Here is a 26,292-nt window from a genome sequence, read left to right on the forward strand (position 1 = left end):
GGCGCCTTCGTCTTTGTCCCTACTTGTCCTTGTTCGCCTCCTTGCTGACAGCCGGGCGCAGCAGCCTCTGAATGTCCGCCAAACGCCCTGTCTTCGCGTTCTCCCGCTTACCCGCGCGCTCAGAGAAGGCGAGTTGAGCGAGTTTGCGTTTCTCCTGCTGCACCCGGATCGTCTCGTCTTCAATACTCTTGTCCATGACCAAACGAAAGACTCTCGTCTCCTTCTTCTGACCCAGGCGATGCACGCGGTCAACAGCCTGGTCTTCAATTGCAGGAGCCCACCAGGTGTCGGAGAGAATGACTTGATTCGCCGCGGTGAGGTTCAGTCCCACAGCGCAGACGCCGAGCGAGGCCAGCATGACGGTGCATTCCGAATCTTCGGCCAGGGCGCGCAGTGCTTCGTCACGCTTGGCGGCCGGCATGGTCCCATCGATGCGGCAGTAGGTGTAGCCGTCGCGATCCAGTCGAGCTTGCACGATGTCGAGGAAGCGCGTCCACTGCGAGAAGATGATCGTCTTTCCGTTCTCCGACTTTGTAGCTGCGAGGATCTCCATCATCGCCTCCAGCTTGCTGCTCGACTGCGTGAGATCCATCTCATCGTCGGCAATGTCGTCACCGCACTCATTGGCAGGCTGCACCAGACATGTATCATCCTTCAACTCCGCCCTGCACATGGGACAACGCTTCTGGGTCTCGATAACCTTGCTAATGCAGTCTTGACCGAAAGAGTGGCCGCAGGTGGTGATTACTGGACTGTGCAGCGTGTCCAGACAGATCGCGCAGTCTTCTTGGCTTTGAATGCGCAGCTGCAAGATGTCCTGCAACGCCTTCTTGTTCTCCGGCGTCAAGTCTACTGTCTTCTGCTCCTCGAGTTGGGCAAGAAGGTTAGTGATCCGCTCCCCGCATAGCTGCCAGTGATTACAACACTGGCGCATTCGCAGTAGAATCTCCAAGAGATGTTGAAAGGCCTCTCCAGCGCCTTTGCCCTGCTGGCCGGCCTTGTTCTCATAGCGTTGAAGGAGGCCCTGAGCTTCGGCGTTCAGCGCGTCGTATCGTTCTCTCTCTTTCGTTGTGAAGTCGATCCTATGCACGAACTCGTCCAGTTTGGGCAGACGTAGGTCAATAAAAGCCATCTCCTTGCGTCGACGGAGTGTAAAGGCGGTCATGATTGCTTGCAGGAGAAATGTGGCGCTGGGATCGCCTTGTTTGAGAGGGCGAACGAGAACACGATTGAAGATCTCCAGGTTTTCGAGTCCGCCAGTGATTCCGATGAAGCGAAGAAGCGAATACAGGTCCTTCAGACTGTTCACAATCGGCGTGCCTATGATAGTTAGCATCATTGAATCAGTGTGAATAGCAAGTAAGCACTTACCAGTGAGTGCCCATTTCGATCGTGCAAGTAAAGCTGTGACAGCACCGGCGACTTTCGACACGGGATTGCGCACGACATGACCCTCGTCGAGGATGACTCGATTCCAGTGAACGCTGTAGAGCCCGGAAGAACGAAGCTTACGCTCCGGCTGCTTGCTCGCGCTGTTCTTGCCTTTAGGCATGTACTCGGTCGCGAGAGTCTGGTAGGTCGTGACAACAACATCGTACTGTTGGAAATCCGCTGGCGCTGAAGCTACACGGCCGGCACCGTGGTGGATGTAGACGCTCAGCTTACTGTTCTCATGGCAATGTGTCTCGATCTGCGTCTTCCAATTGGAAAGAACAGAGAGTGGCGCAACGATGAGGGTGTGGCACTTTTGACCAGACTTCTCCTTGTCGGCGGCCAGCAGTGCAATCATCTCAATCGTTTTGCCCAAGCCCATGTCGTCGGCGAGAATGCCGCCAGCCGTCAAGACCGGCTCTTTCACTGAGAAAGTCGTCGCCAAATTGGTAAAGAGGCCTTGACGATCGCTTCGCTTCCACAGCTGCACGGCTTGCTTTGAGCCAGGAGGGGGAAGCTGTGGATGTTCTCGGTCAAGTAACCAGCTCAGAGCTTGTAGCTGATAGGGTAGCATTTGCGTCCGAATACCTTTTGGCTGGTCGGCCAGTGGCATGTTTTTGAGTGCTTCCTCCTTGTTGCCATATTGGTCGGTAGCGTGGCCGATCTCACGAGGATTGAAACGCTGAGAGGCTTCCAGGATGTCTGCCATGACCGGCTGTGCGTTTGGTCCGGCTTGAGATGAATTCGACCATCCGTTTTGACTGGGCGGAGCCATCGAACGAGCGCCCAATCCTGTGCCTCCCAAAGCAGCGGCACGACGGGCCTCAGCAATGCGTTGCTGTTCTTCGCGTTGGCGCTTCTTCTCGGCTTCTTTCTTCGCCTTCTCGCGGGCTTGCTCTTCTTTCTCCGCCGCTTTCAGTCCGTTGAGAGGAAGTTTCTCCGCCTTCATCTCCGCGGCAAGCAGAACACCTTCTTCTGATTGAGGATCTGGCCCGTACATACGCACCGAGATAGCACAGTCGAATTGGCCCATCTCGCCGGCGAGCTCCCCTTCGACGTGGAGAAAGCTATTGTCCATGAACTTGGAGAGCTTAGCGGCGATGCGTCGTGGGATGTGCCCCATTTGAGTATTAGCCACGTTATCACACCGGATGGCATTGCGATCGTATGGATTTCCAGGCTCGCGTTTGAACAGAACCTGTTCCCCAGCACTCGCGTATCCACGGTAGTATTGTACACCGACAATCTTCGTCGGCAAGTCGCCGTAATGATGCAGGGACTCCGTGTTCACCGATGCAGCTTGCGTGGATGGAATTGCGGCGAAGTAATCATCGTCATCGTCGTCCTCTTCCACAAGGTCGATCCTCGCACGGTCATTTCGTGGGGCTAGCCACGCCTCTCGCTCCGCTCGGCTGTGTTGTTGACTGCTTGCCTGGGGGTAGACAAAGCTGTTGTTCGACTCTTGAGACCATCGTGGCGCGCTGCTAGCGGGCGGTGTCAGATACGAGGAGGCGTCGTTCTGGCTCGGGTTGGGTCTCCGCTGAGCGTTGTAGTTGGCGGCATGGCGCTGGATCTTGGCCGGTGGCTCATCATCGGTGAGATCGATCACGTCGTAACCGCGTTTCCCACCGCTTCCAGTGCTCATGTTTCGATCTTTCTCTTGCAGCACCATCTTTCCTCGGCTGGGTTGAGGTGTCGTTGGGAGTTGCTTGGGAAAAAGGTTGCTGGGGGAGACGAAGGACGAAAGAGGACGAAGAGGAACGTGTAGAAGGATGTAAGGTAGCTATCGCGACATTCACGATCAGGCAAACCCCGGAGCTCCGCGAGCTTCACCCGTGTTTGCCTTCTCACCCAAAGCAGCTTAGCGCGACACGCTAGTATCTCGCATTCACGTGACAAGGAATGGGAAAGGCTCCTGTCTGTCTTGAATGCAAACAGTGAGATACGGTGCCATCGCACAATGAGATGGTCCGAAATTGATTAGTATTGCGAGGTATGGTCATTCACATCATAGTTCACTTCTTGAACAGCATCCGCAGCCCACCATGCTCCGTCTTGCTCTTCGCATGAACGTCCGACCTGCCTTTGCTAGACCTGCTGGTCTTCTCACTGCCCCTCTCACTGCCGGATGATCGGTGCTTCTTGCTTCGCTTCTTCTGGGCGTCACTGCCAGTCCGCGATTGGAGATCCGACTCATGGAACCTGCCCTCTTCCATGAGTGTCTTGGCCGCGCGCGGTGTGATGATTTCACCTTCGACACTGGTGCCCACGCTCTCCGCGTCATCACCATCAATCCCGCGTCTCCAAGCCTCAACACGGTCCAGCTCCTTCACCGTCTCCAGCTCGCTGTCTGTGCTCTTACGTCTTCGCAGTTCGATCGCTTTGTGGGGCTGCAATTCTTCCTCTTTCCGCGCCTTGATCTTCTTGATGATCTTGTATCCTCCCAACGCGATGATGGTGACGCCCACGCCCACACCGATGGCGATGGCGAATTCGGGGCTGGCCAGAAGGGCGACACCGGCGGGGAAAGCGCCTTTGAGACCAGCCAAAGCACCGGGCGCCATCTTTGACAGGAGGTTGCTAATCTCCGCGAGCGTCACGGCGACCGCGGCCAAAGCATCGGGGTTCTTTTGCAGATTCTCTATGATGGCCGTGACGGAATGTTGGAGACAGTTGCACTCGTCCAGAAGACGCTGTAGGCCGCTCATCTTCGCACGCAGCTCGATTTCCTCGTCGTACTTCCGTTCGGGAAGTGGCGGTGGGAGCTCACCATAGGCAAGATCCATGTCGATGTCGTCGAGGCTAGCTCTGCGGGATCTCGGCGACCGATGACTTCTGAAAGCCACATCATCGGTGTGGCGGCGGGTAAGCTCACCGGCTCGCGGAGAAGTATCGACTTGTTGACGAAGTGGTGATGGGGCCTGGGAGCTGCGGGGTGGGGAGTCTCGCTTGCTCCGCCGGTCGTTGGTGTAGAAACTGTCGGTGACTCCACGTTCTATAGGAGGTCGTGGTCGCCGCGCTCCTCTTTCCGACGCATGTCCCCGGCTCGTAGACCGTCCGGAATCACTCCCTCTTCGAGAGTGGTGTCTGTACGTTGAATCGTCGTCCGCGAGTGTCAAGGCATCGAGACGCCTTCTCGCCGTCCTCTCATCATCCTTTCTGCCTCCTTGTTGGTTCCTCCGAAAAGCTTTCAGCTCCGCCTTTCGCTGATTATACGCACTCTTGGCTTCGTTGAAGATGTTGACGAGGTGTTTGGATGTGCTGACCACTTTCCCAGATTTGTTGACTATCGTGATCGTTTCGCCCATGGCAACCATGATGGGATTGGTGTATATGGATCGGCTTGGCCTGCAAGCTTTTGAGAAGTGGTCTGTGTGGCAAGAAGCGTTGGGGTGTGAGGAGTGCGAGTTCTCGATGTCGTCGGCGGCTGGAGGCTGGTTATGTCTCAAAGACTTCTTTGACCCCCCGGACAAAGAAAAGCCTGGACGAGAGATTGCGTTGCTGTGTTGTTCCAATAGGACAATGCGTTGTTAAATTGTTGGGGCAAGGCAGCCTGTCAGAGACGACGTTGGGCAGCAGGCAGGCGGAGGAGGAGCGGCGCTGCTGTTAGGTCCTGGGGACGGAGGAGAGCTTTGACAACGCGCTCTTGGGGTAGAAGGTGAGACAGCGAGCGCGCATGTCGCATCAGGTATATATGGCCAAGGCGCGAAGACTGGCAGGCCATGCCGGCCGGGCGGTGAGGAATATACCTCACATGCGCATGGTCAATGGAGCTGGAGCACGACGCCACTGGGGTTAGCGTGAGGCGGTGCAGCGCGTGTGTGTGGCTGGTGGAAAGGGCTGGAGCCTGGAGGAAAGACTCGCCGCGTCGCCTTTCCTCTTGCGCCACGCAACATGCGGGACATCGCTCTTCCAGCCGCCTATCGACCGTCTAGATGCGGCCATTCACAGCCCACGATCACTCCAAGATCAACCTAGACACCATACTGTACGGCCGAGGAGAGTGGAAGGTTCTGGCGATAATCAGTCGATGCTTGTGCCTGCCGACAACCTTGTACTACTTCACACGGCCACATCGTGCTTCATGCCGTTGCGATATTCGGGACCGAGCGGCGTTGACATCAAGAGACATGCCGACGATCAAACCCAGAAAAAGGCAAGTTACCCTCTCCGGTTCGACGCCAGATGGGGGTGTTGTTGAAAATCTGCCGCCGGCATTCCGACTCATTTCCCTCCGCTTCGGCCTCATCTCTTCTCTTCGCAAGGCTGTCTCCAAATGAGCTGTTTACAATCTACGCGCTCGAGAATTCAAACCATGCACTCGGCACCTTTCTACCCATCTCTTGTAGTGTCCGCTCAAGATGGCTCTCTCCCACCTTCATCCTCGTCTCTCCTTCCATCTTTCCATTGCTTCCGCGAACGACAGCTCTTTACGTCTTCGCAATGTCTGTCACTACAGCCCTGTCGCTCGCTCTTCTCTACTTCTTCGCTCCTTTCGTATTAGCCGCCCCTTTAGAAGATGGCGCCGCCGCTGCAATGCCGCCAATGGACTCGTGCGAAGAGTGCGAGGTCTGGGAGACTCTGCCTCCGGTCTACGTGACCGAGCCGTGTGAGGAGTGCGAACGCATGCACCCTTCCACCCCCATGGCTCAAGATACCGCCACATGTGACTCTACCGCGCCCAACCTGATCCCATACACCTCTGGCTCGAGCACCTACTACATCTCCAGCTGTCCAGTCACCACCAGAACTCAGCACCACACCGTTACCATCACCGCGCCCCACCGCGTTCACACGCCGGCAGAGGGTCGGCATGGCAAGGGAAAGCCTCCGCACCATTCGACTCACACTCCGGCAAATCGGCATCCCCCGGGGTACGGTGGCGACACGACCCATTCAAAGAAGAAACATCATCCCAAGACGCATCACCACAAGCACCCCAAGAGCAAAGGTGCTCATTCGACACAGGATCAGTGTACGCCTAGTACCGTTTATCAGCCTTCCACCGTCTATATCAATGGTACTGGGCAAGTCATACCTTCGACCGTGACCACGACCAGCACCGAAGCATGCACAGGAAGCGGTGTTCAAACTGTGAGTCAAAATCAAAACCTGTTCTGTTCGGAGGTATTGCAGCAGAGAAACATACTAAAGCTTGTTGCATAGGTTACACTGACGGAGACTAATGCTGTGACGGTGCCGTCCAACCAGACCATCTGTCCGACCGTGAGCCGCGTGATAGTGACCTCCACCGATTTCACGGCGACAACGACCTTGCCGGCTCAGACTGTCACTGTTGGCACCGTAACTGTTACGGCCGTTCCCAAGCGAGTGGCCACTGCGACTGTCACCGATGCGACTGCGACTGTCACCAAAACTCACACCATGCCGGCTCATACTGTCACGGTGGGCACTGCGACTATTACCAAACAGCACACCATGCCGGCTCATACTGTAACTGTGGGCACTGCGACTATTACCAAAGAGCACACCATGCCGGCTCATACTGTAACTGTGGGCACTGCGACTGTCACCAAAGAGCATACCATGCCGGCTCACACTGTGACTGTTACTGGCGTGCCCAAAAGAGTCATCACTGCGACTGTCACCGAAGCCACTGCGACTATCACCAAGACTCACACGGGTAGGTCGGCCGATTGACAGCGGGCGTATATCATCGACTGACTGTAGCATTAGTGACAGCCAAAGTGGGCCATGAGACTCGAACCGTCACCGCCAAGGGGAAGGAAACAAAGACCATTACACGACTTGACAAGACTACAGGTGAGCAATTCCAGATCTAGGCCGTCGATCAACATGCGATGCTGACTTTCTCGACCAGTAACTGTCCATGGAGGAAAAGGAGCCCATACCGTCACGGAAAAGGAACGAGTGACTGGTATGTGATGTCGGCCAGGTCACAGCCCTTGAGAGATCCGAAGCTAATGGCGATGCACAGTCACTGAAAAGCATGGAGCTGCGAGCAAATGCCACCCGACTACAGGTAAGTTGACGTGCCTTGCAGACGAACAGAGCAAGTCTAGGTACTCACACCTAATGAACCAGTCACCCACACCAAAATCGAGACCGTCACGAAGACTGAGATCGTGAAAAGCAAGAAGGCCAAGGGGACCAAAACGCCTGCAGGCTACGGCGGTGGCGGCTCCGGCGACAAGACTGCCACTAAGCATCATAAGACGGTCAAGAAGACAACCAAAGCCAAGACGCCTCCTGCCTACGGCGGTGGCCAGGCCACCAAGCCTGCCACCAAACATCACGAGACCAAGCATGCGACAAAGCACAAGACCAAGGCCGCGACGAAGCACAAGACCAAGGCTGCGACGAAGCACCACGAGACCAAGCACGCCACCAAGCACGCCACTAAGCACGCAACAAAGCATGCGACCAAGCACCATGCGAAGACGAAGGCTACAAGGCCAGCCTCCCCTACTTACTAAATGGCGTATTTTGATCTTCGCGGCGTTGCGGATGGAGTGCATTGGAACGGTTGGCGCAATCATGGACTTCTTCGTTCTTTTATCCAAGTAATTTTTTCACTATGCAGTCGTCAGCCACAGAAGACCCTATTTGATTCAGTGCGGTCTCCTCTTGAGGCTGCGGAAGTTTATGTGATGGACTCCAAATTTCAAGCCTTGCAAATTCTCCACACTTCCAACACCTCACTTCTCGACCGAGGCGTTGAACTCACTCGAGGATTATACACAACCACACTTCCCACTGTCCACATGGGCAAATCGTCCAAAGACAAGCGCGACGCCTACTACCGCCTCGCCAAAGAACAAGGCTGGCGCGCGCGCTCCGCCTTCAAATTGCTGCAGCTCGATGAGGAGTTCAACCTCTTCGAAGGCGTCACGCGCGTGGTAGACCTCTGCGCCGCGCCCGGCAGCTGGTCGCAAGTGCTTTCGCGCGTGCTCATCAAAGGCGAGAGGATCGGGCGAGCGTCGTGGGAGGACAAGCGGTATCGTGAGATCCTGCGATCGAGAGCCGCTGGACGCCAGGATCTACTCCCGGGAATCGAGAATGAGGCCGAAAATGCGCCACCTCCTACCAACGCTCCAAGAGAAGGCGTCAAGATCGTCGCCATCGATCTCCAACCCATGTCGCCGCTAGAAGGCATCACATGTCTAAAAGCAGACATCACCCACCCCTCCACCATCCCGCTGCTCCTCCACGCCCTGGACCCAGAGTACACCGGCTCGAGCACCACCTCCCTTGAAGCCTCCCACCCCGTCGACCTCGTCCTCTCCGACGGCGCCCCAGACGTCACCGGCCTGCACGACCTCGACATCTACATCCAATCCCAGCTGCTGTGGGCGGCGCTCAACCTCGCGCTGTGCGTGCTGAAACCCGGCGGGCGCTTTGTGGCGAAGATCTTCCGCGGCAAGGACGTGGATTTGCTGTATGCGCAGCTCAAGGTGGTATTTGAGCGGGTGACGGTTGCGAAGCCGCGGAGTAGTCGCGCGAGTAGTGTCGAGGCGTTTATTGTTTGTGTGGGGTTTCGGCCGCCGCCCGGGTTCAAGGCGAGTCTGGATCATCCGTTGGGAGCGGGGCGGAAGTTGGATGGCGCTGGTGGGGAGACTTTGTCGTCTGCTGTGGAGACTACGTACAAGCTACGAGACGACGGGACTGTTGAGGTCGAATTTGGAGAGGATGGAAGGGCAGTGGAAGGAGGAGATGTGCGGTGGGTGGCGCCTTTTCTTGCTTGTGGCGACCTCAGTGCCTTCGATGCCGATGCGAGTCACAAATTGCCGGAAGGACATATCAGTCTCGATCCCGTCCAGCCTCCGACTGCGCCGCCGTATCGAAGAGCGCTGGAGGAGCGGAAGAAGCTGGGCGGTGCGTATGGGAAGACTAAGTTGGGGGAGGTGAAGTGAAGGCATGTACTGGCACATGAACAGCAACTCAATGATGGCCATGCGCGCCGCCTATAATAAATGCAGAGAGCAGCAGTCGGAATTGCCAAACGGCAACGCAGAACACTGGCGTGGCGAAAGCTGCAGGAAGACGTCTGTTCACGCCGCGACTAAGCTGTGCACTGCATCCCACGCAATGCGCCAACAGCTAGATCACGATGACAGAGGCAAGCCGAGGAAGACTACCATATAGAAATGCAGAAGATACTCTATCCTCTACCCTCTGCCTTCTACTCTCTACCCCATGCAAGCAATCCTCGCCTGACTCTGCTTGTGATGCGTCCCCGCCTATCTCCGAGGCACAGTCAAGCCCTGCCAATGAAACTCTCCATTCTCCTCCCGACACACATCCCATCGACTGGCGCTCTTGCCGCTCTCCTTCACCACCACGCCCATATCCTTGCACCCATCCTCAATGACTTTTCGCTTTCGTTCGCTGCGAGGCGTGATGACACAAGGGAAAGGCCGAGGCATGGAGATGATGTATGGCGTAGCCTCGGGGGGAGATACCGACTCCGACTTGGCCTTGATGTCGAAAGCCCAGACCAGCGCGCCAATGAGCGAGTAGAGCTCGACCATGGTCAGGTCGACGCCAGGGCAGCCGCGAAGGCCGTAACCGAATGCAGCATCGCCCTGCAGCGTTGGATGGTCAGAGGCCGGCGCCTTGTAGGACGGCCAGGACGGCTCGAGCCAGCGCTCAGGACGGAATTCGTTGGGTTGCGGATACATTGCTGGGTCGCGGCTGATAGCGTAGTGGTTGACTTGGACCACGGTCCCTTTGGCAATGAAGTAGCCGTCGTAGACATCGTCTGCGGTCGTGACGTGAGCGATGCCGAGAGGCAGTGCAGGCTGCCATCGCATGCATTCCTTGATGACGGCGCGGAGCACTGGAAGCTGGGACATTTGATGCAGAGATGGTGGGTGCTCGGGACAAACCCTGTCTACTTCTTGTTGCAGTTGCTTCAACCATTGTGGGTGCTGGCTGATGGCGGCGAAGAAAGTATGGAGCGGGGCAGCGTTTGTGGCCAGCGTCATGAAAGCGGCGGTGCCTACCGCATGCGCCGCTTCGTGCTGGTCGAGTTGACTCTCCTTTGCGCCGCCCACATTCTCAAGCCAGATGCGAGTCCAGGATTCGCTAGCAGCACCGGCAGTGACGCGCTCTATGACTTCTTGCTGGGCCTCGTAGAATGCGTCGCGCATGTCCTTCTTGCGGGTAGCCTCGGCGTTGGAGTATGGCGAGAGCCAGTGGGGAAAAAGCGCCAGGCTGTCCAAGAATTTGATCATGAGGCTGTCAGTAGACGCAGCCTTGACAAGAGGAGGCACGACTTGGAGGAGCTTGGTGGCATGTTTGGGATCACCCCAAGCACATGCGGCGGCCGTGCGGGCGCAGTGAGTAACGAGTTGCTCGGACCAGCGGTCGGGATTGTGGAGCAGGCGCTTCAAGGTGCGTTTGACTTCGTCAATCGGATAACCATAGAAGTGCTGTTGCGCGGAGTGCTTCATGATCGTGTGCATGAATTTTGCATGTCTCGATGCATTGGGACCAAGCGCCATGGCGGGTAAGAAATCCGAGCCGCTGTAAAGACCGGGTGTCGAGAGGAGTTGCTGTCGATCACCATACTTCACCCCGCGCTGGCCCAGGAGTTCCTGGGCGATCTTGTCGCTGGATATCCAGATGGACGTCACACCAAAGACCTTCCATTGGTAGATGGGACCATATCTTTGGTGAAGGGCGCCGAAGAAACGCGCGGCCGCGGCCGGGTTAGTTGGAAGGCCCCAGAAACGACCGAAACCAAGTGGAAGGCCTAGGAGAGGTCAGCGATGCTGCAAACAGGCGTGTCTGTATTTCCGTACCTGTGAGCCCCGGCAATGCTTTGGTACCCGCAGGCGGACCGAATGCTCTCGCCAACAGCACAGCGACCAGGATGGACAGGCCCCAGACGGTCCTGGAGCGAAAGAAGGACAAGTCGCCGGGGCGAAGGGCTTCGGCAAGCAGAGAGCGAGCGAAAGAAGCGTTACGTGCGGCGCTGCCCAATCCCAAGAATCCAGGATGTTGCGTGGAAGGAACCTCGGCCATGATGGCTCAAATGAAGGGGGGGGGATACTGGGATGGGATTCAAGGTGCGCGCCGCGTCAAGAGAGCAGACACAATAGGACAACGAGCGAAAGTCGTGTGTACGGCGCACGGATCAATGCAGGCTGCCGTCTTCAATGCATCCCGGCGCAGCCCTGTCGGTTGAGAAACAGGTGTGTAGTCGAGCAAGTGGACTGGCGCGAGTGTCGAATGGGGTTAGATCGGGGTCCCTCACCGGCCAATGCAACCGTGAAGCCGAAGGGACGTGCGGCGGTCTTCATCTCTGCTGCAACCCAACCCGCTGAAAGATGAGAATCTCGGTAGTTGGACAGCTGCAATGTGAGCACTCGCGCTCACCCACATACTTGTCAAAGGGACTAGCAACCGATTCACGAGCAGCAGGTGTTGGGGCTCGAATGTGTAGAGGAGTTGGCTGACGCTGCGTTCTCCTTCGCCACGATTCATGATCTTCTACTGGAATCTGTCCGCATTACTCGCGCACAAGAGCTGGCTGAGGATGAAGGAGTGACACTGTGACAGACAATTGATTGATTGATGCATAAGTCATGGAAGCCAGGCGGAGACAGAGTGAGAAACGCGTTCGTCCGTTTGGCATACGTCGGAGGTCTGACAGGCGAGGACGTGGCATCGATGGTGATTGGCAGTGTTCCTGCATGGAGCCCTGGCATGGCCATTTGTGCTCACCCGCTTACAGAGGTCTACCGATGCTTACCTACACGCACTATCACCACTCCAGCGCGCAAGATGACTTCCATTTTCGCCAGCGCCAGGTGGGCTTACGGGAACAGCATCGCTCCAGGTGCCCGATTCGCCGTTCCATGACGACGAGAGCCATGATGAACGTTGCCGTATCACGCATGTATTTATAGCGCTCATCGACTTGAAGCTCTCAACTTTGGAGTGAAGCGGGAGACGGGAGCCCTGAATTCCCAAAACGTGCCGGCCCCACTCCATCCGCGTCTCCTATTCTCGTCCAGTCGGGATAAATAAATCTTGGCCCCGATCTGACTGACTACTCCAATTGGCAAGACGGGCGACGTGCATGCCTGCCTCAACTGAGCTTTCTCACGACACGAGCTAAGAAACAAGTCATCTTACTTTATTCTCTCCATCTCCCCAAGCCCCCCTCAGCTCTGCCATCGACATCCATCACACAGTCGGGCGATCTAGCTTGACAACGAGCCTCACCACCATGGCGCCAGCATCCCCCGATGGCTTGGACGTCCTCATCCTCGGAGGTGGCATCTCCGGCCTCACCACCGCCCTCGCCTTGACCAAGTTCGCGCCCCCCGGCAAAGTGCCGCGAATCCGCATCTTCGAGATCCGTCCCGTGCCCGCAACCATTGGCGGCGCTGTCAACCTCACCCCCAATGCCCTCCGCATGCTCGACCATCTCGGCGCCCTGCAAAAGATTCGCGAGAAGGACTATGGCAGGACAATCGATTACCTCGAAGTCTTCGACGTCTACTCCGGCAAACTCGCCGAGTCGGACTTCCGTGGCCCCGAAGGCAAGGGCATCGGCACGCCGCCTTACAAAGCGCTGCGCATCACTCGCGGCGACTCCCTGAAGGGCGTGCTTGCGGCGGTGGAAGAGAACGAAAACATCACCCTGACATGCGGCAAGAAGACGGTGAAGATTGACGAGACCGCGGACAAAGTCACCCTCACCTTTGAAGACGGGGAGAGTGTGTCTGGCGACCTGCTGATGGGCTGCGATGGCATCCACTCCGCCACTCGTCTCAAGCACGTCGAGCCCGAGCGGAAAGCCGTCTACTCCGGCGTCTCCAACGCCTTTGGCTTCGCCCCCGTCGACAAAGACTTCAAGACCCACTTCGAATGCACCGCCATCAACTTTGCCCGCCGCGGAATGCTGCTTACCAGCTACTTCCAACCCGATCCCACCATGGTGTACGTCGGCGGTCTCATGCAGGTCAAAGACATTGGTTCGCGAGACGGCTGGAAGGCAGTGGGAGCCGATGCGGAGAAGACACGCGCCGAGCTGTTGGATCGCTTTGGCGATGCCAAAATTCCCTGCATTGTGCCTTTGATTGAAAAGACCCAGGACTTCTACCTCTGGCCTGTCTTCACTCTGTCCAAGCATGGCAAGTGGGCGACCGACCGTGTCATGCTTTTGGGCGACGCCGCGGTAAGCTTGAATCACGATCACATTGAAAACGCATCCACTGACAGTACTACAGCACGCCATGCCTCCGCAAGGCGAAAGCACCGGCATCGTCTTCGAAGACACCGTCCTCTTCTCCCGCTGCCTCACCCGGTGGGTGGAAAAGGGCAAGCCCAACACCATGAAAGAGGCCTTTGACGCCTACGAGAAACTGCGGCGGAAGCGCATCGAAGTCGCCTTCGAGGAGTCCAAGGACGTCGTGCGCACCGTCTCCGACGCCGGCTGGCTCGGCCACACCATCAAGACCTACGTCGTCCCATGGTTCCTCTGGTGGACGCACAGCTACCGCGAGAAGCATTTCATCGAGGACGTCACCAAGACCGATCTGGGGTATTAGTTTGGGACCTCTTGTGCGTGAATATCATATTGAGCGGAATGGAGGGATTGGTGTTATTGAAGGCTCAGATTGGTTATGACAGATAGAGGTGTGCTTTGTTGATTGATATTCAGGTATGACTCTGCCCCTTTTTGTTCTTCGCCATTTCAGGGTCCGTGCATCCGCATCGGCAGGGAGAGTGAGCCAGGCTGAAGTGAGTGTTGTCCTGCGTCTGTCGCAAAAGGCTCCGTTTGTCGGTGGAGTTACACCATTCCCTTTTCAACACACGCACCTCACAACTCTTTTCTTTTCTTTTCACCTTTCACACAGCTCTTGCTCTTGGTCGTCGTCTTCCTTCACGCAACCACGCAGAGCACGACAGCATGGCGACTACCAACCCCAATCCCCCTACCTCCCAGTGCGCAGTCTGCAAAGTACCAACATCCAAGCACTGCAAGCGTTGCGCTGAAGGGGTCGATGTCGATGGCGCTCTGGCTCAGACCTTCTACTGCTCCATCACCTGCCAGACCGCCGACTTCCCCACGCACAAAGCAGTCTGCCGCAGTGCCAACGATCGCAAACAGCTCTACCGCGGCGGTGAGCTCCTTCAGAAGGTCTTCTACGCTTTTCGTGAGGTTGCGTTCGATCTCGAGATTTGTGATATCAAGAAGACGGGAAATGACATCCACTTTTACGACCCGGCGACGGGACTCAAGAAAGGCCCTCTCTTTCCATTCCCCAACAACGACTCGCTCACCACCGATGACAAGCATGCCATCCTGACGTTCTCAGCCTGCGGCGACGGATTAGCTTATATGCATGAGCTCATCGAAAAGGTCATGGAAGGTAGCGTCCCCTGTCTTCGTGCTGTTTTCAGCCTGCCTGACCGATGCTTTAGGAATTGGGAGCACCACTCAACCCCTGACGGAAATCATTACCAACATGAAAGGCACCAAACGCACAGTGTGGCACCACGGTCTCAACGGCGTGAGCCACAACAATCAAACCATCACCCACCAGTTCCTCCAGGCACAGCTCAAGAACGGAGAGAGGTACGCAATCGACATGAGCGGAGCGCAGTACGGCCTATACAGCGCGGTGGCCCCCATGCAAAAGTACTTGGACCAGCACATCGATCTCCGCCGCTTCTCCATTCGTGCGTTTGGAGAAGCAAAGGAAGACATCAAAAAGTTGGTAGACCCGTCTTTGGCCAAGCCAGGTTTCGATCAGCGGATGTGTGTCATGCACATACTTGCTGCACAGGCCATGAATTCGGCGGTCGAAATGTGGGAATCCACAGGACATTCAGTGGTCGCGTTGTTGAAGGACACGCGGGCGAATTTTGAGATCGGCACAGAAGCCCTCGTGGAGGCTGTCACTATGCGTGTGGATGGGCACATCAAATACCTGCAGACGAGGGAAGCGGACATGTGGGAGGTGGTGAAAGTCCCCAAAGCTCCCGGCAAAGGTACACACAACTCCGACATCCCTGTTCTCGTAGCAGATGCGGCTGAGGCGACCGACGTGGACCCCGCAGCAACAGCCAAGGAGCAGTGGGCGAAGGGCCCGGGGGACATGATCCATTCGCTCGTCAGCCAATTCGAAGGGGCCAACATCACCTGTTACTCGGCGGACGGGCAGGGCGGAGTTGTCAGGTTCGACGTTCATTAGAAGCAGGTGATTGGACATTCAAGATGTGCTTCGCTGGCAGGGTTGGGAGACGGTGTGATATCGCAGACGAATGGCGAGCAGCCCAGATAGCGACAAGCGGATTCAGGGTAGCTCGACATTGCAGATTCGTAGACGTGGTCCGATAGGATGTGCAAAGGGAGAACGTACTTCTCAGCTCGCTGCAAAGTTCCATCCATCGTTTTCATCGTCATCGTCGTCGTCGTCGTCGTCTGATTCTTCCACCTTCTCCACTGATCGGCTATTGACCGCAGGACTGGTAGTCGCTTCATCCGCACCGCCTCCTCCGTCTCCGTCTGTACTCCGTCCCAATCTTAATGCCTCTCTCCTTTCCCTCAACTTCCTTACTCGCTCCTCCAGACCCTCCATTTCTTCGAACTCATCCTCCAGTAATCTCGCAGCATCCTCCTTCTCATCCTCCAACTCTGCATCCCTCTTGCTCCGTTGTGATGACTGCTCTTCCCGTGCTTGCGCCGCCAACTCTTCTGCAGTGACTGGCGCTGCTGATATGGTTGCATCTGCGTTCAGAGCCGACGTCGTTGCGAACGTGCCCATGGAGTTTTCCAAATCTGCGAGCTCACGCTCGAAAGCCGCCAACTCCTCCTCGTCGATGTCTTCTTCTGTTGGTAATGCAGGAGTTGCAGTGCTCTCGATAGTCGGTTGATGTTCCTTCGTAGGCTCATGATCAATCTTGACGATCTTTGCCAGCCTTGTTTCATCCTCCTCTACATCATCCTCGTCGGACCGTGCTCTCTTCCTATCCTCCACATCGTCTTGTGCAGGAGGCGTCTCCGCTTTCCTCTTTTTCGTTCCCGTAGATGCCGGACCAGCTGGCCCCGGATCAGGAGTCTGACTGCGCTGGGTGTGCTGTGTGGAGTGGAGATGGCTCTGCCACTGCGCCTCGCTCTTGACCAATTTGCCGCATAGGTTACACAGCAACTTGTTGTCTTTTGTGTAGGAGGCGTGGGGATGTGTGATGCGACGGTTGGCACGTTCTGCGCGCAGGAGCTCGCGAACATCCGCCATGTTGCGCTCGTTGGGTGATGTCTGTTTCACCCTCTGCCTCGCTCGCGCCTTACTGGGCTCAGGTAGCTTTGATACAACGACTTTTGGCCGAACTCAACGACTTCTGACTGCAGCGCAAAATCAGTCAGCTTTCGCTGTTTCCCCTCCTTTCGCGACGTTCGTGGCAACTTCATTTTCTTGACCTCATCTTCGTTCTCATCGCCATCTTCTTTTCATCCGCTCAACGAGTGGAAGTCGCAAGCGCATCAAAATACCCGTGGCTGCCCTGTTAGCATCACGGCCGCTTGTGAAACATCCTCTCTTGGTCGGTGAGTCTACGTCAACAGCGACTGTGAGTCGCGTGAGCAATTTTCTTTCTGCCCAAGCACTTCGGCGCGTGGCGGGACTTGGAGGGCGTGGAGAGGAGATCATCGTGTTCTGCGCGAATTGACAGGCTTGTTCTGTCACCACGCGCTGCTTTGACTCCTTGTGCATTCCGCAGCACACAGATCAGCAAACCAGAGTGTATACCTCTGCACTACGACCAACCGCAAGACTCTTTGCAACTTCTCGCAGTCCCCGACACCCAAGGGAGAAACGCCGTGGTTGGAGAGCGCGCGCTTCAAGCAACGCTACCTGGACGTTCTTTGCGCCTGCGAGGACACGCGCATCACCCTCTGCCCGCTTCTTGAGCCTTGTCTACGTAAAGCTAGTAGAGCGTGAACCGTCCTTCAAAGCGTGTATTCGTCTACCCATCTTCTGCATCACGTTCTCCCCTGATCGACGAGGTGGCGCGACGACGCCGTGATCGAAACAATGGCCGGTAAGTACAGCATAAGCTTAGACGTGTGCCAGTCTTGCGTGTGTGCTATGCGCGCGAACGAGGCGACACACGTCTACCCCGTCTGCACGGAAACAGAGGCTAACTAGGTGATTACAGACGAACCACGACGCTCCGGGCGAGCGACCAAAGGACAGCATACCAAAACTGCTTCCACATCTCCCCCACCCCAGCCCAAAGAGGCCAAACCCCCAAACAAACCGAAATCGAAGAAGAAGAAGAGTCCCCGTGACCAGCCGGATGCGACAGAGTCCTACGACGACGACGGAGACGAGGAGCAGATTCGCTGCATCTGTGGCGACGACAACCCCAAAGACAAGCGCCCATTCATCGGCTGCGAAGCCTGCTCCGTCTGGCAACACAACATCTGCATGGGTATGCCCGATGATGAGGACGAACTGGGCGACCATTATTGGTGCGAACAGTGTCAGCCCAAGGATCACCGCGAAACCCTGGCTGCCTTGGAGAATGACGAGAAGATCTGGGAGACTCGGAACAAGATCTGGCAGAATGAGAAGAAGGCCGGGTCGAAGAGGAAGTCGAAGAGTGGCGGTCCGGCGGGCTGGTTGAAGAAGGAGCTCGCAGATTCGGATGACGCAGCCGAGATGAAGGAAGAAGAGGAAGAGAAAAAGGAAGATCAAGAGAGTGTAGTGGGCAGTAAGAGGAAAAGAGAGGCGGAGGCCAGCAGCACACCGCAGGACATCAAGGCGGAGCCTGAAGAGAAAGCTGCGCGGGGTTCGAGGCAAGACAAGAGGCGCAAGCCGACCGCGAATGGCGCTGCATCCGCAGATCCGGAGACGGCGCTGGTGGACATCGACAACCTTCCCGAAAGCAGGAAGAAAGCGGCCACAGTCCTCAGCAAAATCATTGCCGACGATGCCCAGACTCGCTCACAAGCTCGATCGTTCCGTATCCCGGACGGTCACACCGCCAAATCCTTGGGCGATCACCACGCTGCACGCATCGAATACGCATTGACGATGAATCACGAAGGGCCCGAAAACCCAGCCTACGGCACTCAGTTCCGCGCGCTCAACGCAAACCTCAAGAAGAATAAGCTGCTCATCGAACGCCTACTCAATGGTAGCCTGACGGCAGATGAACTGAGTACGATGGAAAGCAAGGACATGGCGTCGGAGGAGCTTCAGCGGGAGAATGCGCGGCTTAAGGAGGCAGCAGATCGTCAAGCTGTTGCCGTCCAGGAAGAGGGACCGCGGTACAGACACACTCACAAGGGGGTCGAGCTGATTGAGGATGAGAACGCCATTTCGACAGAGGCCGCGCGATCGATCCAGGCGCAGCCGGTGAGAGAGAGATTGAGCGTGGCAGAAGGAGGAAGTCCACCGGCTGAAGCGGCCGTCGCTGCGCGCCAATCGCAAAGTCAGACGGCCCCTGAACACAGGAGGACTAGCAGTCAGCAATTCGACATGGACAATATCTGGGCCAAGACTGCGCAGTCGCCAACCACTGGTAGTGCGCCTCGACCCATGCAACAACCGCCTCGACGACGCAGCTCCATCAAACCGCAACACAGCGAAGCCGATGCTGTCGGTGGCACGAAAGAGGACGCCGATGTCGATCGCATGTTGCAGGATGATGATGACGAGGATTATAGCCCGGCCGAATACTCCGACGGCATCGTGTGGCGCGGCAAGCTCATCCAGTCCGCCGATGCCATCTCACCCACCGTCAATGCTCGCTTTGTCGCCGGTCGCGATCTGACATCTACGGTCAGCTGGCGCGACCTGCTGCCGGCCCAGCTCAGCATCGACGGTCGTCTGCAGATCCCCAAGGCTGAAGAGTACCTCTGCTCTCTCCAGTGGAGCCAATCGTCTGATGTGTCCGTCCTGGCTTTGACGCCCCACGATGACGCCGATGGTTTCGAGGCTATCTTCAACTACTTCAAATCGCGCGAGCGGTATGCGGTGGTGAACAAGGACAAGCCGCTGATGGTGAAGGACTTGTACATCATTCCCGTCGACAAAGGGCAGGAAGTGCCGAATCACGTGGGCATGCTGGAGTTCAACCGACTCGGATCAACGGTCGAAGAGAAGTGTCTCCTTGCCAGCTTTGTTGTCGGCAGGTCCACGGAGACGGCACCCGTCGCGCCGGGCAATAATCAGCAGCAGCAGCAACAGCAGCCTGCGGACTCAATGGCGGCAAACGGCTCACAGCACGCCCTTCCACAGCACCTACGAGGCGGCGGGCCAGGACCGGCAGGCAGTCCAATCAACATGACCACACCCACCTTCTCTGCGCCCCCGACCGCAAATCCCCTAATCAACGAGATTCTCGGGAATCTGCAGTACACTCCGACCGCGCAACAGGTCATCGCTGCGGATCCGAGCATCCCACGCGAGAAGCTGTTGCACTTGAGGAACATACTGCTGGAGGATCCGAACACGCAGACTGATATTAGCGCGCTGGCGACACGGTTGCAGTGAGAGAGGGATCTAGTTTGGGAAGGGGTGTTCATCAAGCTGCGAAATGAAGGGAGGATTGGAGGAGGATGCGAGCTGGATGGAATGGGATTTTGTTTTGATACCCTTGCTTACGATAGCCGCTGGGGTTTGAATTATGTCTGTCTTTGCATTTCTTCTCGTTCACAGACAGATGCGCTGCTAGCGGTTTACTCTGCTATGGAGGAGCTGCCGCCTTTGCACCGCTGAAGATTTGATTGTTCGTTTGTTCATTGACTACCATGCCGTGCTTCACTACCCTGACCTGACCATTTCCTATCCTGTTCCTTGCTCGCACCACCGTGTGTGAGTAGCTCACTGCCATGCTCGTAGTCCCATGTCCCATCACACCAGCTACTCGTAGTCTCTTGTCCCATCGCACCAGCTACTCGTATTCCATTGTCGCATCACGCCATCGCGGGAGCGTGAAAGCCACTTGCTCCTCGTGCTTTTCACAAGAGGGTAGCTTGCAACTCGGCGAGTTCGTCCGCAGTCGCCTCGATGCGAAACAAGGCAAGGGCGTGGCGCACTTCGAGAAACCGGTTCTGACGTTCGAATTCTCGGAACCTCTGCTGTTCCTCAATCTCCATTCGTGCTCGGTGTTGAATCTGCCTCAGCTTTTCGTTCCACATCGCATGCTTTGCCCAGTAGCTCCTGATGAAGTCCTGTGCGTCCTCCGCCCTTTCCCTGGCCAGCATGAATTTCTTCTCGAGATAGGAATGCAGAACTTTCGGCCTCGAAGACCCTTGTGTCCCTGGAACCTCGAGTCCGGCGTAGAATTGAGCCGAGAGGGCTTTGCGAGTGCCACGAGACGCCCTATCGAACAGCGACGGTGCCAAGCGGAAGACGTGGTCAATGTCGAAGAACTGGTCGCCAAGTCGCATGCGCAGGGAGTCAAAGCTGCGGAACTTTTCGAGGAGTTGTTGGTAGCGCTCGGGGTCCTCGAAGTACCAACCCAGCGCGAGTCGCACGTCCTGATACCACTGGTATCGTTCGGAGGAATGGCGGCGTAAAGTGTGGTTAAATTGATGTAGAGCTTGAGATGGCGCGTCGTGCCGCTGCTGTGGTCTTTGAGCTTTTGAAGAAAGGGCACGACGTGGCTCGTGTCCCAGTCAATGATGCGGATCTCCACTGGTGCGGTGTCGAAGGTGTGCTGGTGAAGGACGGAGGTGAATTCTGCGCGGACCTGGCGGCTCACGCGCGTGAGTGCTGGTGGCACGGCGGCGCCCTCGCGGACCTGGAGAGTCATCGACGAGACATAGAGATCGTAGATCTCGTTCCGAAGCTCGCCGGGGAGGCTGAGAAACGACGCCTTCTTGGCCATCGAGGGTGTGTTGTCCGCTTGAGCGTTGTTTGACCAAGCTGCGAGTGTTGTGGAAGAGCAACGGGGCGTCAGCCCTCACATGTAAAACGTTGGTCACGTGTGGCTGCCTTGTTGCCTGGCGGCCGTGGTTGATTGGGAAGCGAAACCTACGAGGCAAACGAAGGTCGCTGAGGTTGACTGGAAGCCTTGTAGATGGTTCTCTAACTATACAGGGATGAATACACTCGCCCGCGAAAGGGTATCTTACTAAGGAGCAAACACGGGAGGCGCGAGGCTCTATTCAAGTCGGCCTTTGTATGCCTTCTTGCCAGCAGATGTCGTAGCCTCCACTCGAAGTTGACTGGGGTCGATGAGCAGGCCACCGTGCTCGACAGCTTTGGTCGCCGCTGCGTCCCCTCCCACCGCAGCTTGCACGCTTTCTAGCCAGGCATCTTCATCCTCCTCCTCATTTTCGTTTGGTTCGGCCCTCGGCGTCGTGCGGAAAGGGTCCCCTAATCGGGCAAGTGTGTGACGGGTGGTGTAGTGAGCAAAGCGCTGGTGCAGATCGGCGGTTTCGGGATGCAAGACATCGATCATGTTACTGCGTCACAGCGTCAGACAAGCGCAGCGACCAATGGAAGCACGATCGCAACATACTCCGAAGCCTCTGCCGTTATCTGCTCCAACTCCTCTCTTGCCCTCCTGAGCTCCTCCTCATCCGGCTGCGACACTTCCTCCCCACCGACGCCCCCATACTGGGCGTGTTGGTCGTCAAGGAGCGGATCGGTCTCGTTGTTCTAGTGGCATGTGTCAGTCTGCAGCCATCGGTCGGGGGTGTCGGGCGGCACTCACATCCTGCGAGGGGCTCCGCTGCAGTCCGAGACAGGACGCACAGATTCCCATCAAGAATGTGGCTTTAATGCGGCGTCTGTCGCAACTCCATTCTTTGCGCCGTCGAGATTGGCAGTGATGGGGAGGCTGGAAGGCATGTCGTGTGAGACCCACCTTTGCTGCCAAAAGTCGTGGCTGGCTTCATTCCGCTTTGGCCTCAGGCCTCCTATCTTGGAAACCACCATTCAAGAGCATCATCGGCGTGTATATTTTCCTTTACCCGCTTGGTGGACCTCCCACGATCATGTAGGTCAGGTAACGCAGACTTTCGTTTGACTTCTCGCTCACAAGACGTCATCACACCCATTCTTTGCTCTGTCTGACTGTCGGTGTATTGCATTCCTCGAATTTCCCTTGATTGAAACCTGAGAATGGGGGACATGCAAGGCCCCTGGATGCCCAACCAGCTCGTTTCAGCAAGGAGAGCGCGTCTACGTGCCTCCAGACCCTCGGAATGGAGCCAAGACTCAACACTCGACGTCACGTAAAGGCTGGCTCTGGGCGAGGATTCACCGGGAGCTGGGAAGCTTTCTACCCTTCCGCAAGGCCTGCAGTGGATCAACCAGGTTCGTGTCCCTTTCATTCACCTTCATACTCATTCCCGAGCTGTTGGCAAGACGTCCTTCCCATCACCTCCTGCAAGGCAAGCTGCTATCTCGTCATTGAGGTGGAGAGTCCAGAGGGAGACCGATCGGCAAAGTATCCCACAGACTCTGTTGTATAAAGCATATCCAGCATCGCCTTCGCTGCTCGGTCTTCATCCTCCACCGAAACACTATCCTCAGTCACTCCTTTACGGCTACTGCATTCGTTTTACCGAGTCTCCAATTGTCACTCATTCTCTTGGAACTCCGACATGCGCTCCTTCTTCGTTGGGGCCTTGTGCCTGTCCCTCACTCATCCTTCTTTTGCTCGAGTTGCACACTCGTATCGAGACCTCATCTCCAGAGAGCCAGATCAGGACTTGACTTTCCTGGGCGGCGTCAAACAGTGGTTCGCTCGCTCATTACGGCGAAGCATTGAATCCAGGCAAGACGACTTCATCTGCTACGAAGATGACTACTACAACTTCACCGCAACCTCCTACGGCGAAGAATTTTGCCAGGTCTTTTTGGACCTGCCGGACACCACGACCATCGTCGATTACGCTCCAACCAGGTGAGTGGAGGAGCAATATCGAAGATACGATACATGCTGACTCGAGTGCAGTACCTTTACCAATTTTCTCTCAACGGAAATCCGTGGCACCACCACCGATGTAGACTACGTCACGCCTCTCACCACAGTCACTGTCACCTACACCGCCGGCGGATCTCCATCGAAACGAGAGGCCAAGGAAGCCATCATCCCCAAACCACATGCTCGTGAGCGACGGATCAAGGATGCATTCAGGAGATTTGCATCGACAAGCAGTACTTCCGGCAGCGGAGCGAGCTCGTCCATCTCCTCTGCCTTTTCCAGCGCTTGTTATTGCCACGATTATTCTGGACCTACCATCGTAGAGACCTCTACCATGCCCGCAGTCGTAAGTTGGTGTGGCCGGAGTACGTTGACGAGGATACTGATCAGCGCTGTAGACTCGCACGCTTAATGCCTTCGTCGAAGAATATGCTACCGTGAACACAACAATCACCGAGTCCACCAGCACCGTCACCGTGACCGACGGTGCTCCTACACCCAATCCAACCGGCGGTGATACCACGACGACTTCGCCGGCTCCGATGTCTGGGACTGGAGGATCTACGGCAAACCCTACATCCCCAACTACCATGCCATCGTCCGGAGCAGCACCATCTGGAGCCGCTCCATCCGGAGGTGCGCCAACCGGTGCAACTTCAACTGGTGCAGTGCCAACTGGCACAGCGATTGCTTGTCCGCAAGCCAATGGCACCCTCTTCCAGCAGATGGTCCAATCCGAGGACTTTGAGTACACAATCTTGTGTAACACCATCCTCGGCGATGCCGATTTCTACAATGTGCTCAACTACGACACCCTCGGCGAATGTATCGCTGCGTGCTCTTCGGTCAACTACCAATTCGACGGCCCTGTTTGCCAAGGTGTTTCCTACTATGGAGCTGCAGGTTCTCCCGGGGGAGGCAATTGCCACTTGAAGTCGAGCGCCAGCCAGCCCTTTGCTTCTGACGGAATCGACACTGCCATTCTACAAAGCGTCCAACTCGGTGTCACCAATGGTAGTGCCACGTCACCCGCCCCCTTCTCGGGGCCTAGCTCTACTGGAGATCCCCAGCAAATGAGCTCGTCGATGCAGTCGATCATGAGCAACAGCTCTACCTCCATGTCAACCGTCCCCCCGACTCGAGTGAGGAGTGGGTTGCTGGAGAACGCTCCGATTACATCCTACTCCACTTATGTATCGGACGGCAGCACTTACTCCTCGGGCACTGGCTACACCTTTGCCACAACTTATTCCAACGGAAGCTGGATTTCGGAATACTACACCAGCTACACGGAAACATGGGCCCGCGCAACTTCGGTGTACGGAGCCACGGAAACCGGGTTCGTCATCGTCAACAGTACCGATAGTTCGTCCTCCGAGCAGCCAGGCTCCGATGGTGGGTACAGTATCATCACTGTGTCGAACACAACAACGAACACTCCCTCGGGCTACAATGTTACGGAGGTGATCAGCAACCAGACATATAACGCCCAAGGCTCCGAGGTTCACTCGACTGCGACCACTCATTATTATAGCTTCCAGACCGGAGGAGCCAGCAGTGGCGGCGCCAGTGGCAGCCCGCCCCAAACGAGCGCCGGCAATATCACTTCGTCTTACTCCTACCCAAATTCGACCACTCGCAGTGCTCCGACCGGTACCCCTCAAAGCGCCGTGACAAACACCTACGCAACAGCGTTCAGCACGGGAACGACCATCAGAGGTCAAGTAACGTCTGGCTCGTTCTCGCAAGGGGGCGGCAACAGGACTGCCCAGCCTATTTCTTCACCAACCACCTCGAGTCCACCTCCCTTCCCAACCACGGGACAGCAATACTATACGCCCTCTTCGCAGTCCTCTGTGTCTGGGCCGATGAGTGTGTCAAACACCTCGTCGCCGAGCGGAGGCTTCTCGCAGCCAATGGGAAATCGGACTGGAAGTCCATTCCCGCCGCCCACTTCATCTCCAACGTCCGCATCCTCCTCTCCTTCTGGACCGGTCAGCATGACGAACACCTCGTCTTCAAGCGGGACCTTCTCTCAACCCAACGGCAATCGAACCGGAAGTCCATTCCCATCGTCCACTTCAAGTCCGACATCTAGCCCTCCTCCGTTCCCAACCACTAACCACGGATATTACTCATACCACCAGCCATCGTCCCCGACAAGCTCTCCCACCACGAGCTCCTCCACAGTGGGTCCAGTCAGTACGGGAACAGGTTCTCCTTCAACGGCGAGCAACGGGACTTTCTCTCAACCTATGGGGAATCGGACCGCGAGCCCGTTCCCGCCGCCGACCGGTCCTACCACTACGACAAGCCCATCGGGTACCGGTGCATTCTCTCAACCCAACGGCAATCGAACTGGGGGTCCATGGACGACACCGAGCGGGCCGACCACTACGTCGAGTCCCTCGGGCACAGGTTCATTCTCTCAACCTAACGGAAATCGAACCGGGGGACCATGGACCACATCGAGCCCATGGGGTACCGGAACATTCTCCCAGCCCGAGAGTAATCGAACTGGGAGCCCAATCCCGCCGAACCATCATTCCACTTCATCCCCATCCGGCACAGGTTCATTCTCCCAGCCCAACGCAAACCGTACTGGAGGTCCATTCCCGCACAAGCACCATTCTTGCACCACCGCCATCGTGAGCACGGTTACGGTGACGACGACTTCGACGGTGACACAGAACGATTGCTCGCAGTGCGGCTGGGGAGGGTATTATGGTAGACCGCAATCTTTCGGCCCTCCTGTGACAAGCTCGTCATCTCCTTCTAGCTGATTTTTATTGTTGTACGACGGCGCTAGGTGGGAGGGATGGTAGACTTGCTGGCAGTTGTGTATTTAGTGACGATATCTGAGCCTTTCGCTCATCTGATCGTATTGGCGCGTTGGGTATCACATGGACTATGGCAATCATTCAGTCCGAAAAGAACGATAGATTGAATTGCTCTACAGTTTCATCG

At 56.5% G+C, this 26,292-nt stretch overlaps 12 protein-coding genes across 12 annotated transcripts; 6 read left to right on the forward strand and 6 right to left on the reverse strand.

Moving 5' to 3' along the window:
• Positions 1-19: 19 nt before the first annotated feature.
• BDY17DRAFT_248148 (SNF2 family N-terminal domain-containing protein) lies at positions 20-3,076 on the reverse strand (the record flags this gene model as incomplete). Its single annotated transcript, XM_033730883.1, has 2 exons — positions 20-1,320; positions 1,372-3,076. The coding sequence occupies 2 exons, from the start codon at positions 3,074-3,076 to the stop codon at positions 20-22; spliced, it is 3,006 nt and encodes a 1,001-aa protein (XP_033592053.1).
• Positions 3,077-3,195: 119 nt separating this feature from the next.
• BDY17DRAFT_293700 (uncharacterized protein) lies at positions 3,196-5,190 on the reverse strand. Its single transcript, XM_033733024.1, has one exon. The coding sequence runs from the start codon at positions 4,746-4,748 to the stop codon at positions 3,447-3,449; it is 1,302 nt and encodes a 433-aa protein (XP_033592054.1). The 5' UTR covers positions 4,749-5,190; the 3' UTR covers positions 3,196-3,446.
• Positions 5,191-5,874: 684 nt separating this feature from the next.
• Positions 5,875-7,889, forward strand: BDY17DRAFT_322322 (uncharacterized protein; the record flags this gene model as incomplete). Its single annotated transcript, XM_033736787.1, has 6 exons — positions 5,875-6,525; positions 6,598-7,075; positions 7,129-7,215; positions 7,274-7,330; positions 7,391-7,435; positions 7,498-7,889. The coding sequence occupies 6 exons, from the start codon at positions 5,875-5,877 to the stop codon at positions 7,887-7,889; spliced, it is 1,710 nt and encodes a 569-aa protein (XP_033592055.1).
• A 288-nt stretch (positions 7,890-8,177) lies between these two features.
• BDY17DRAFT_247463 (methyltransferase-like protein) lies at positions 8,178-9,326 on the forward strand (the record flags this gene model as incomplete). The annotated part of the gene is made up of 1 exon (XM_033730823.1): positions 8,178-9,326. One exon carries the CDS (start codon positions 8,178-8,180, stop codon positions 9,324-9,326), a length of 1,149 nt encoding a protein of 382 aa, XP_033592056.1.
• A 327-nt stretch (positions 9,327-9,653) lies between these two features.
• BDY17DRAFT_247080 (putative P450 monooxygenase) lies at positions 9,654-11,442 on the reverse strand (the record flags this gene model as incomplete). Its single annotated transcript, XM_033730792.1, has 2 exons — positions 9,654-11,170; positions 11,220-11,442. The coding sequence occupies 2 exons, from the start codon at positions 11,440-11,442 to the stop codon at positions 9,654-9,656; spliced, it is 1,740 nt and encodes a 579-aa protein (XP_033592057.1).
• A 1,210-nt stretch (positions 11,443-12,652) lies between these two features.
• Positions 12,653-13,979, forward strand: BDY17DRAFT_322325 (uncharacterized protein; the record flags this gene model as incomplete). Its single annotated transcript, XM_033736788.1, has 2 exons — positions 12,653-13,606; positions 13,659-13,979. 2 exons carry the CDS (start codon positions 12,653-12,655, stop codon positions 13,977-13,979), a joined length of 1,275 nt encoding a protein of 424 aa, XP_033592058.1.
• Positions 13,980-14,088: 109 nt separating this feature from the next.
• On the forward strand, positions 14,089-15,715 carry BDY17DRAFT_104693 (uncharacterized protein). Its single transcript, XM_033729150.1, has 2 exons — positions 14,089-14,804; positions 14,857-15,715. Exons 1-2 carry the CDS (start codon positions 14,342-14,344, stop codon positions 15,627-15,629), a joined length of 1,236 nt encoding a protein of 411 aa, XP_033592059.1. The 5' UTR covers positions 14,089-14,341; the 3' UTR covers positions 15,630-15,715.
• An 85-nt stretch (positions 15,716-15,800) lies between these two features.
• BDY17DRAFT_322327 (uncharacterized protein) lies at positions 15,801-16,673 on the reverse strand (the record flags this gene model as incomplete). The annotated part of the gene is made up of 1 exon (XM_033736789.1): positions 15,801-16,673. One exon carries the CDS (start codon positions 16,671-16,673, stop codon positions 15,801-15,803), a length of 873 nt encoding a protein of 290 aa, XP_033592060.1.
• Positions 16,674-17,468: 795 nt separating this feature from the next.
• BDY17DRAFT_308858 (uncharacterized protein) lies at positions 17,469-19,937 on the forward strand (the record flags this gene model as incomplete). Its single annotated transcript, XM_033735256.1, has 2 exons — positions 17,469-17,475; positions 17,593-19,937. 2 exons carry the CDS (start codon positions 17,469-17,471, stop codon positions 19,935-19,937), a joined length of 2,352 nt encoding a protein of 783 aa, XP_033592061.1.
• A 467-nt stretch (positions 19,938-20,404) lies between these two features.
• Positions 20,405-21,276, reverse strand: BDY17DRAFT_308859 (uncharacterized protein; the record flags this gene model as incomplete). The annotated part of the gene is made up of 2 exons (XM_033735257.1): positions 20,405-20,852; positions 20,924-21,276. 2 exons carry the CDS (start codon positions 21,274-21,276, stop codon positions 20,405-20,407), a joined length of 801 nt encoding a protein of 266 aa, XP_033592062.1.
• A 276-nt stretch (positions 21,277-21,552) lies between these two features.
• Positions 21,553-22,158, reverse strand: BDY17DRAFT_322330 (uncharacterized protein; the record flags this gene model as incomplete). The annotated part of the gene is made up of 3 exons (XM_033736790.1): positions 21,553-21,856; positions 21,913-22,052; positions 22,108-22,158. The coding sequence occupies 3 exons, from the start codon at positions 22,156-22,158 to the stop codon at positions 21,553-21,555; spliced, it is 495 nt and encodes a 164-aa protein (XP_033592063.1).
• Positions 22,159-25,358: 3,200 nt separating this feature from the next.
• Positions 25,359-26,284, forward strand: BDY17DRAFT_293713 (uncharacterized protein). Its single transcript, XM_033733025.1, has one exon. It carries the CDS (start codon positions 25,581-25,583, stop codon positions 26,106-26,108), a length of 528 nt encoding a protein of 175 aa, XP_033592064.1. The 5' UTR covers positions 25,359-25,580; the 3' UTR covers positions 26,109-26,284.
• Positions 26,285-26,292: the final 8 nt, after the last annotated feature.

Source organism: Neohortaea acidophila, assembly GCF_010093505.1.
Source record: "Neohortaea acidophila strain CBS 113389 unplaced genomic scaffold BDY17scaffold_3, whole genome shotgun sequence".
NCBI lineage: Eukaryota > Fungi > Ascomycota > Dothideomycetes > Mycosphaerellales > Teratosphaeriaceae > Neohortaea > Neohortaea acidophila.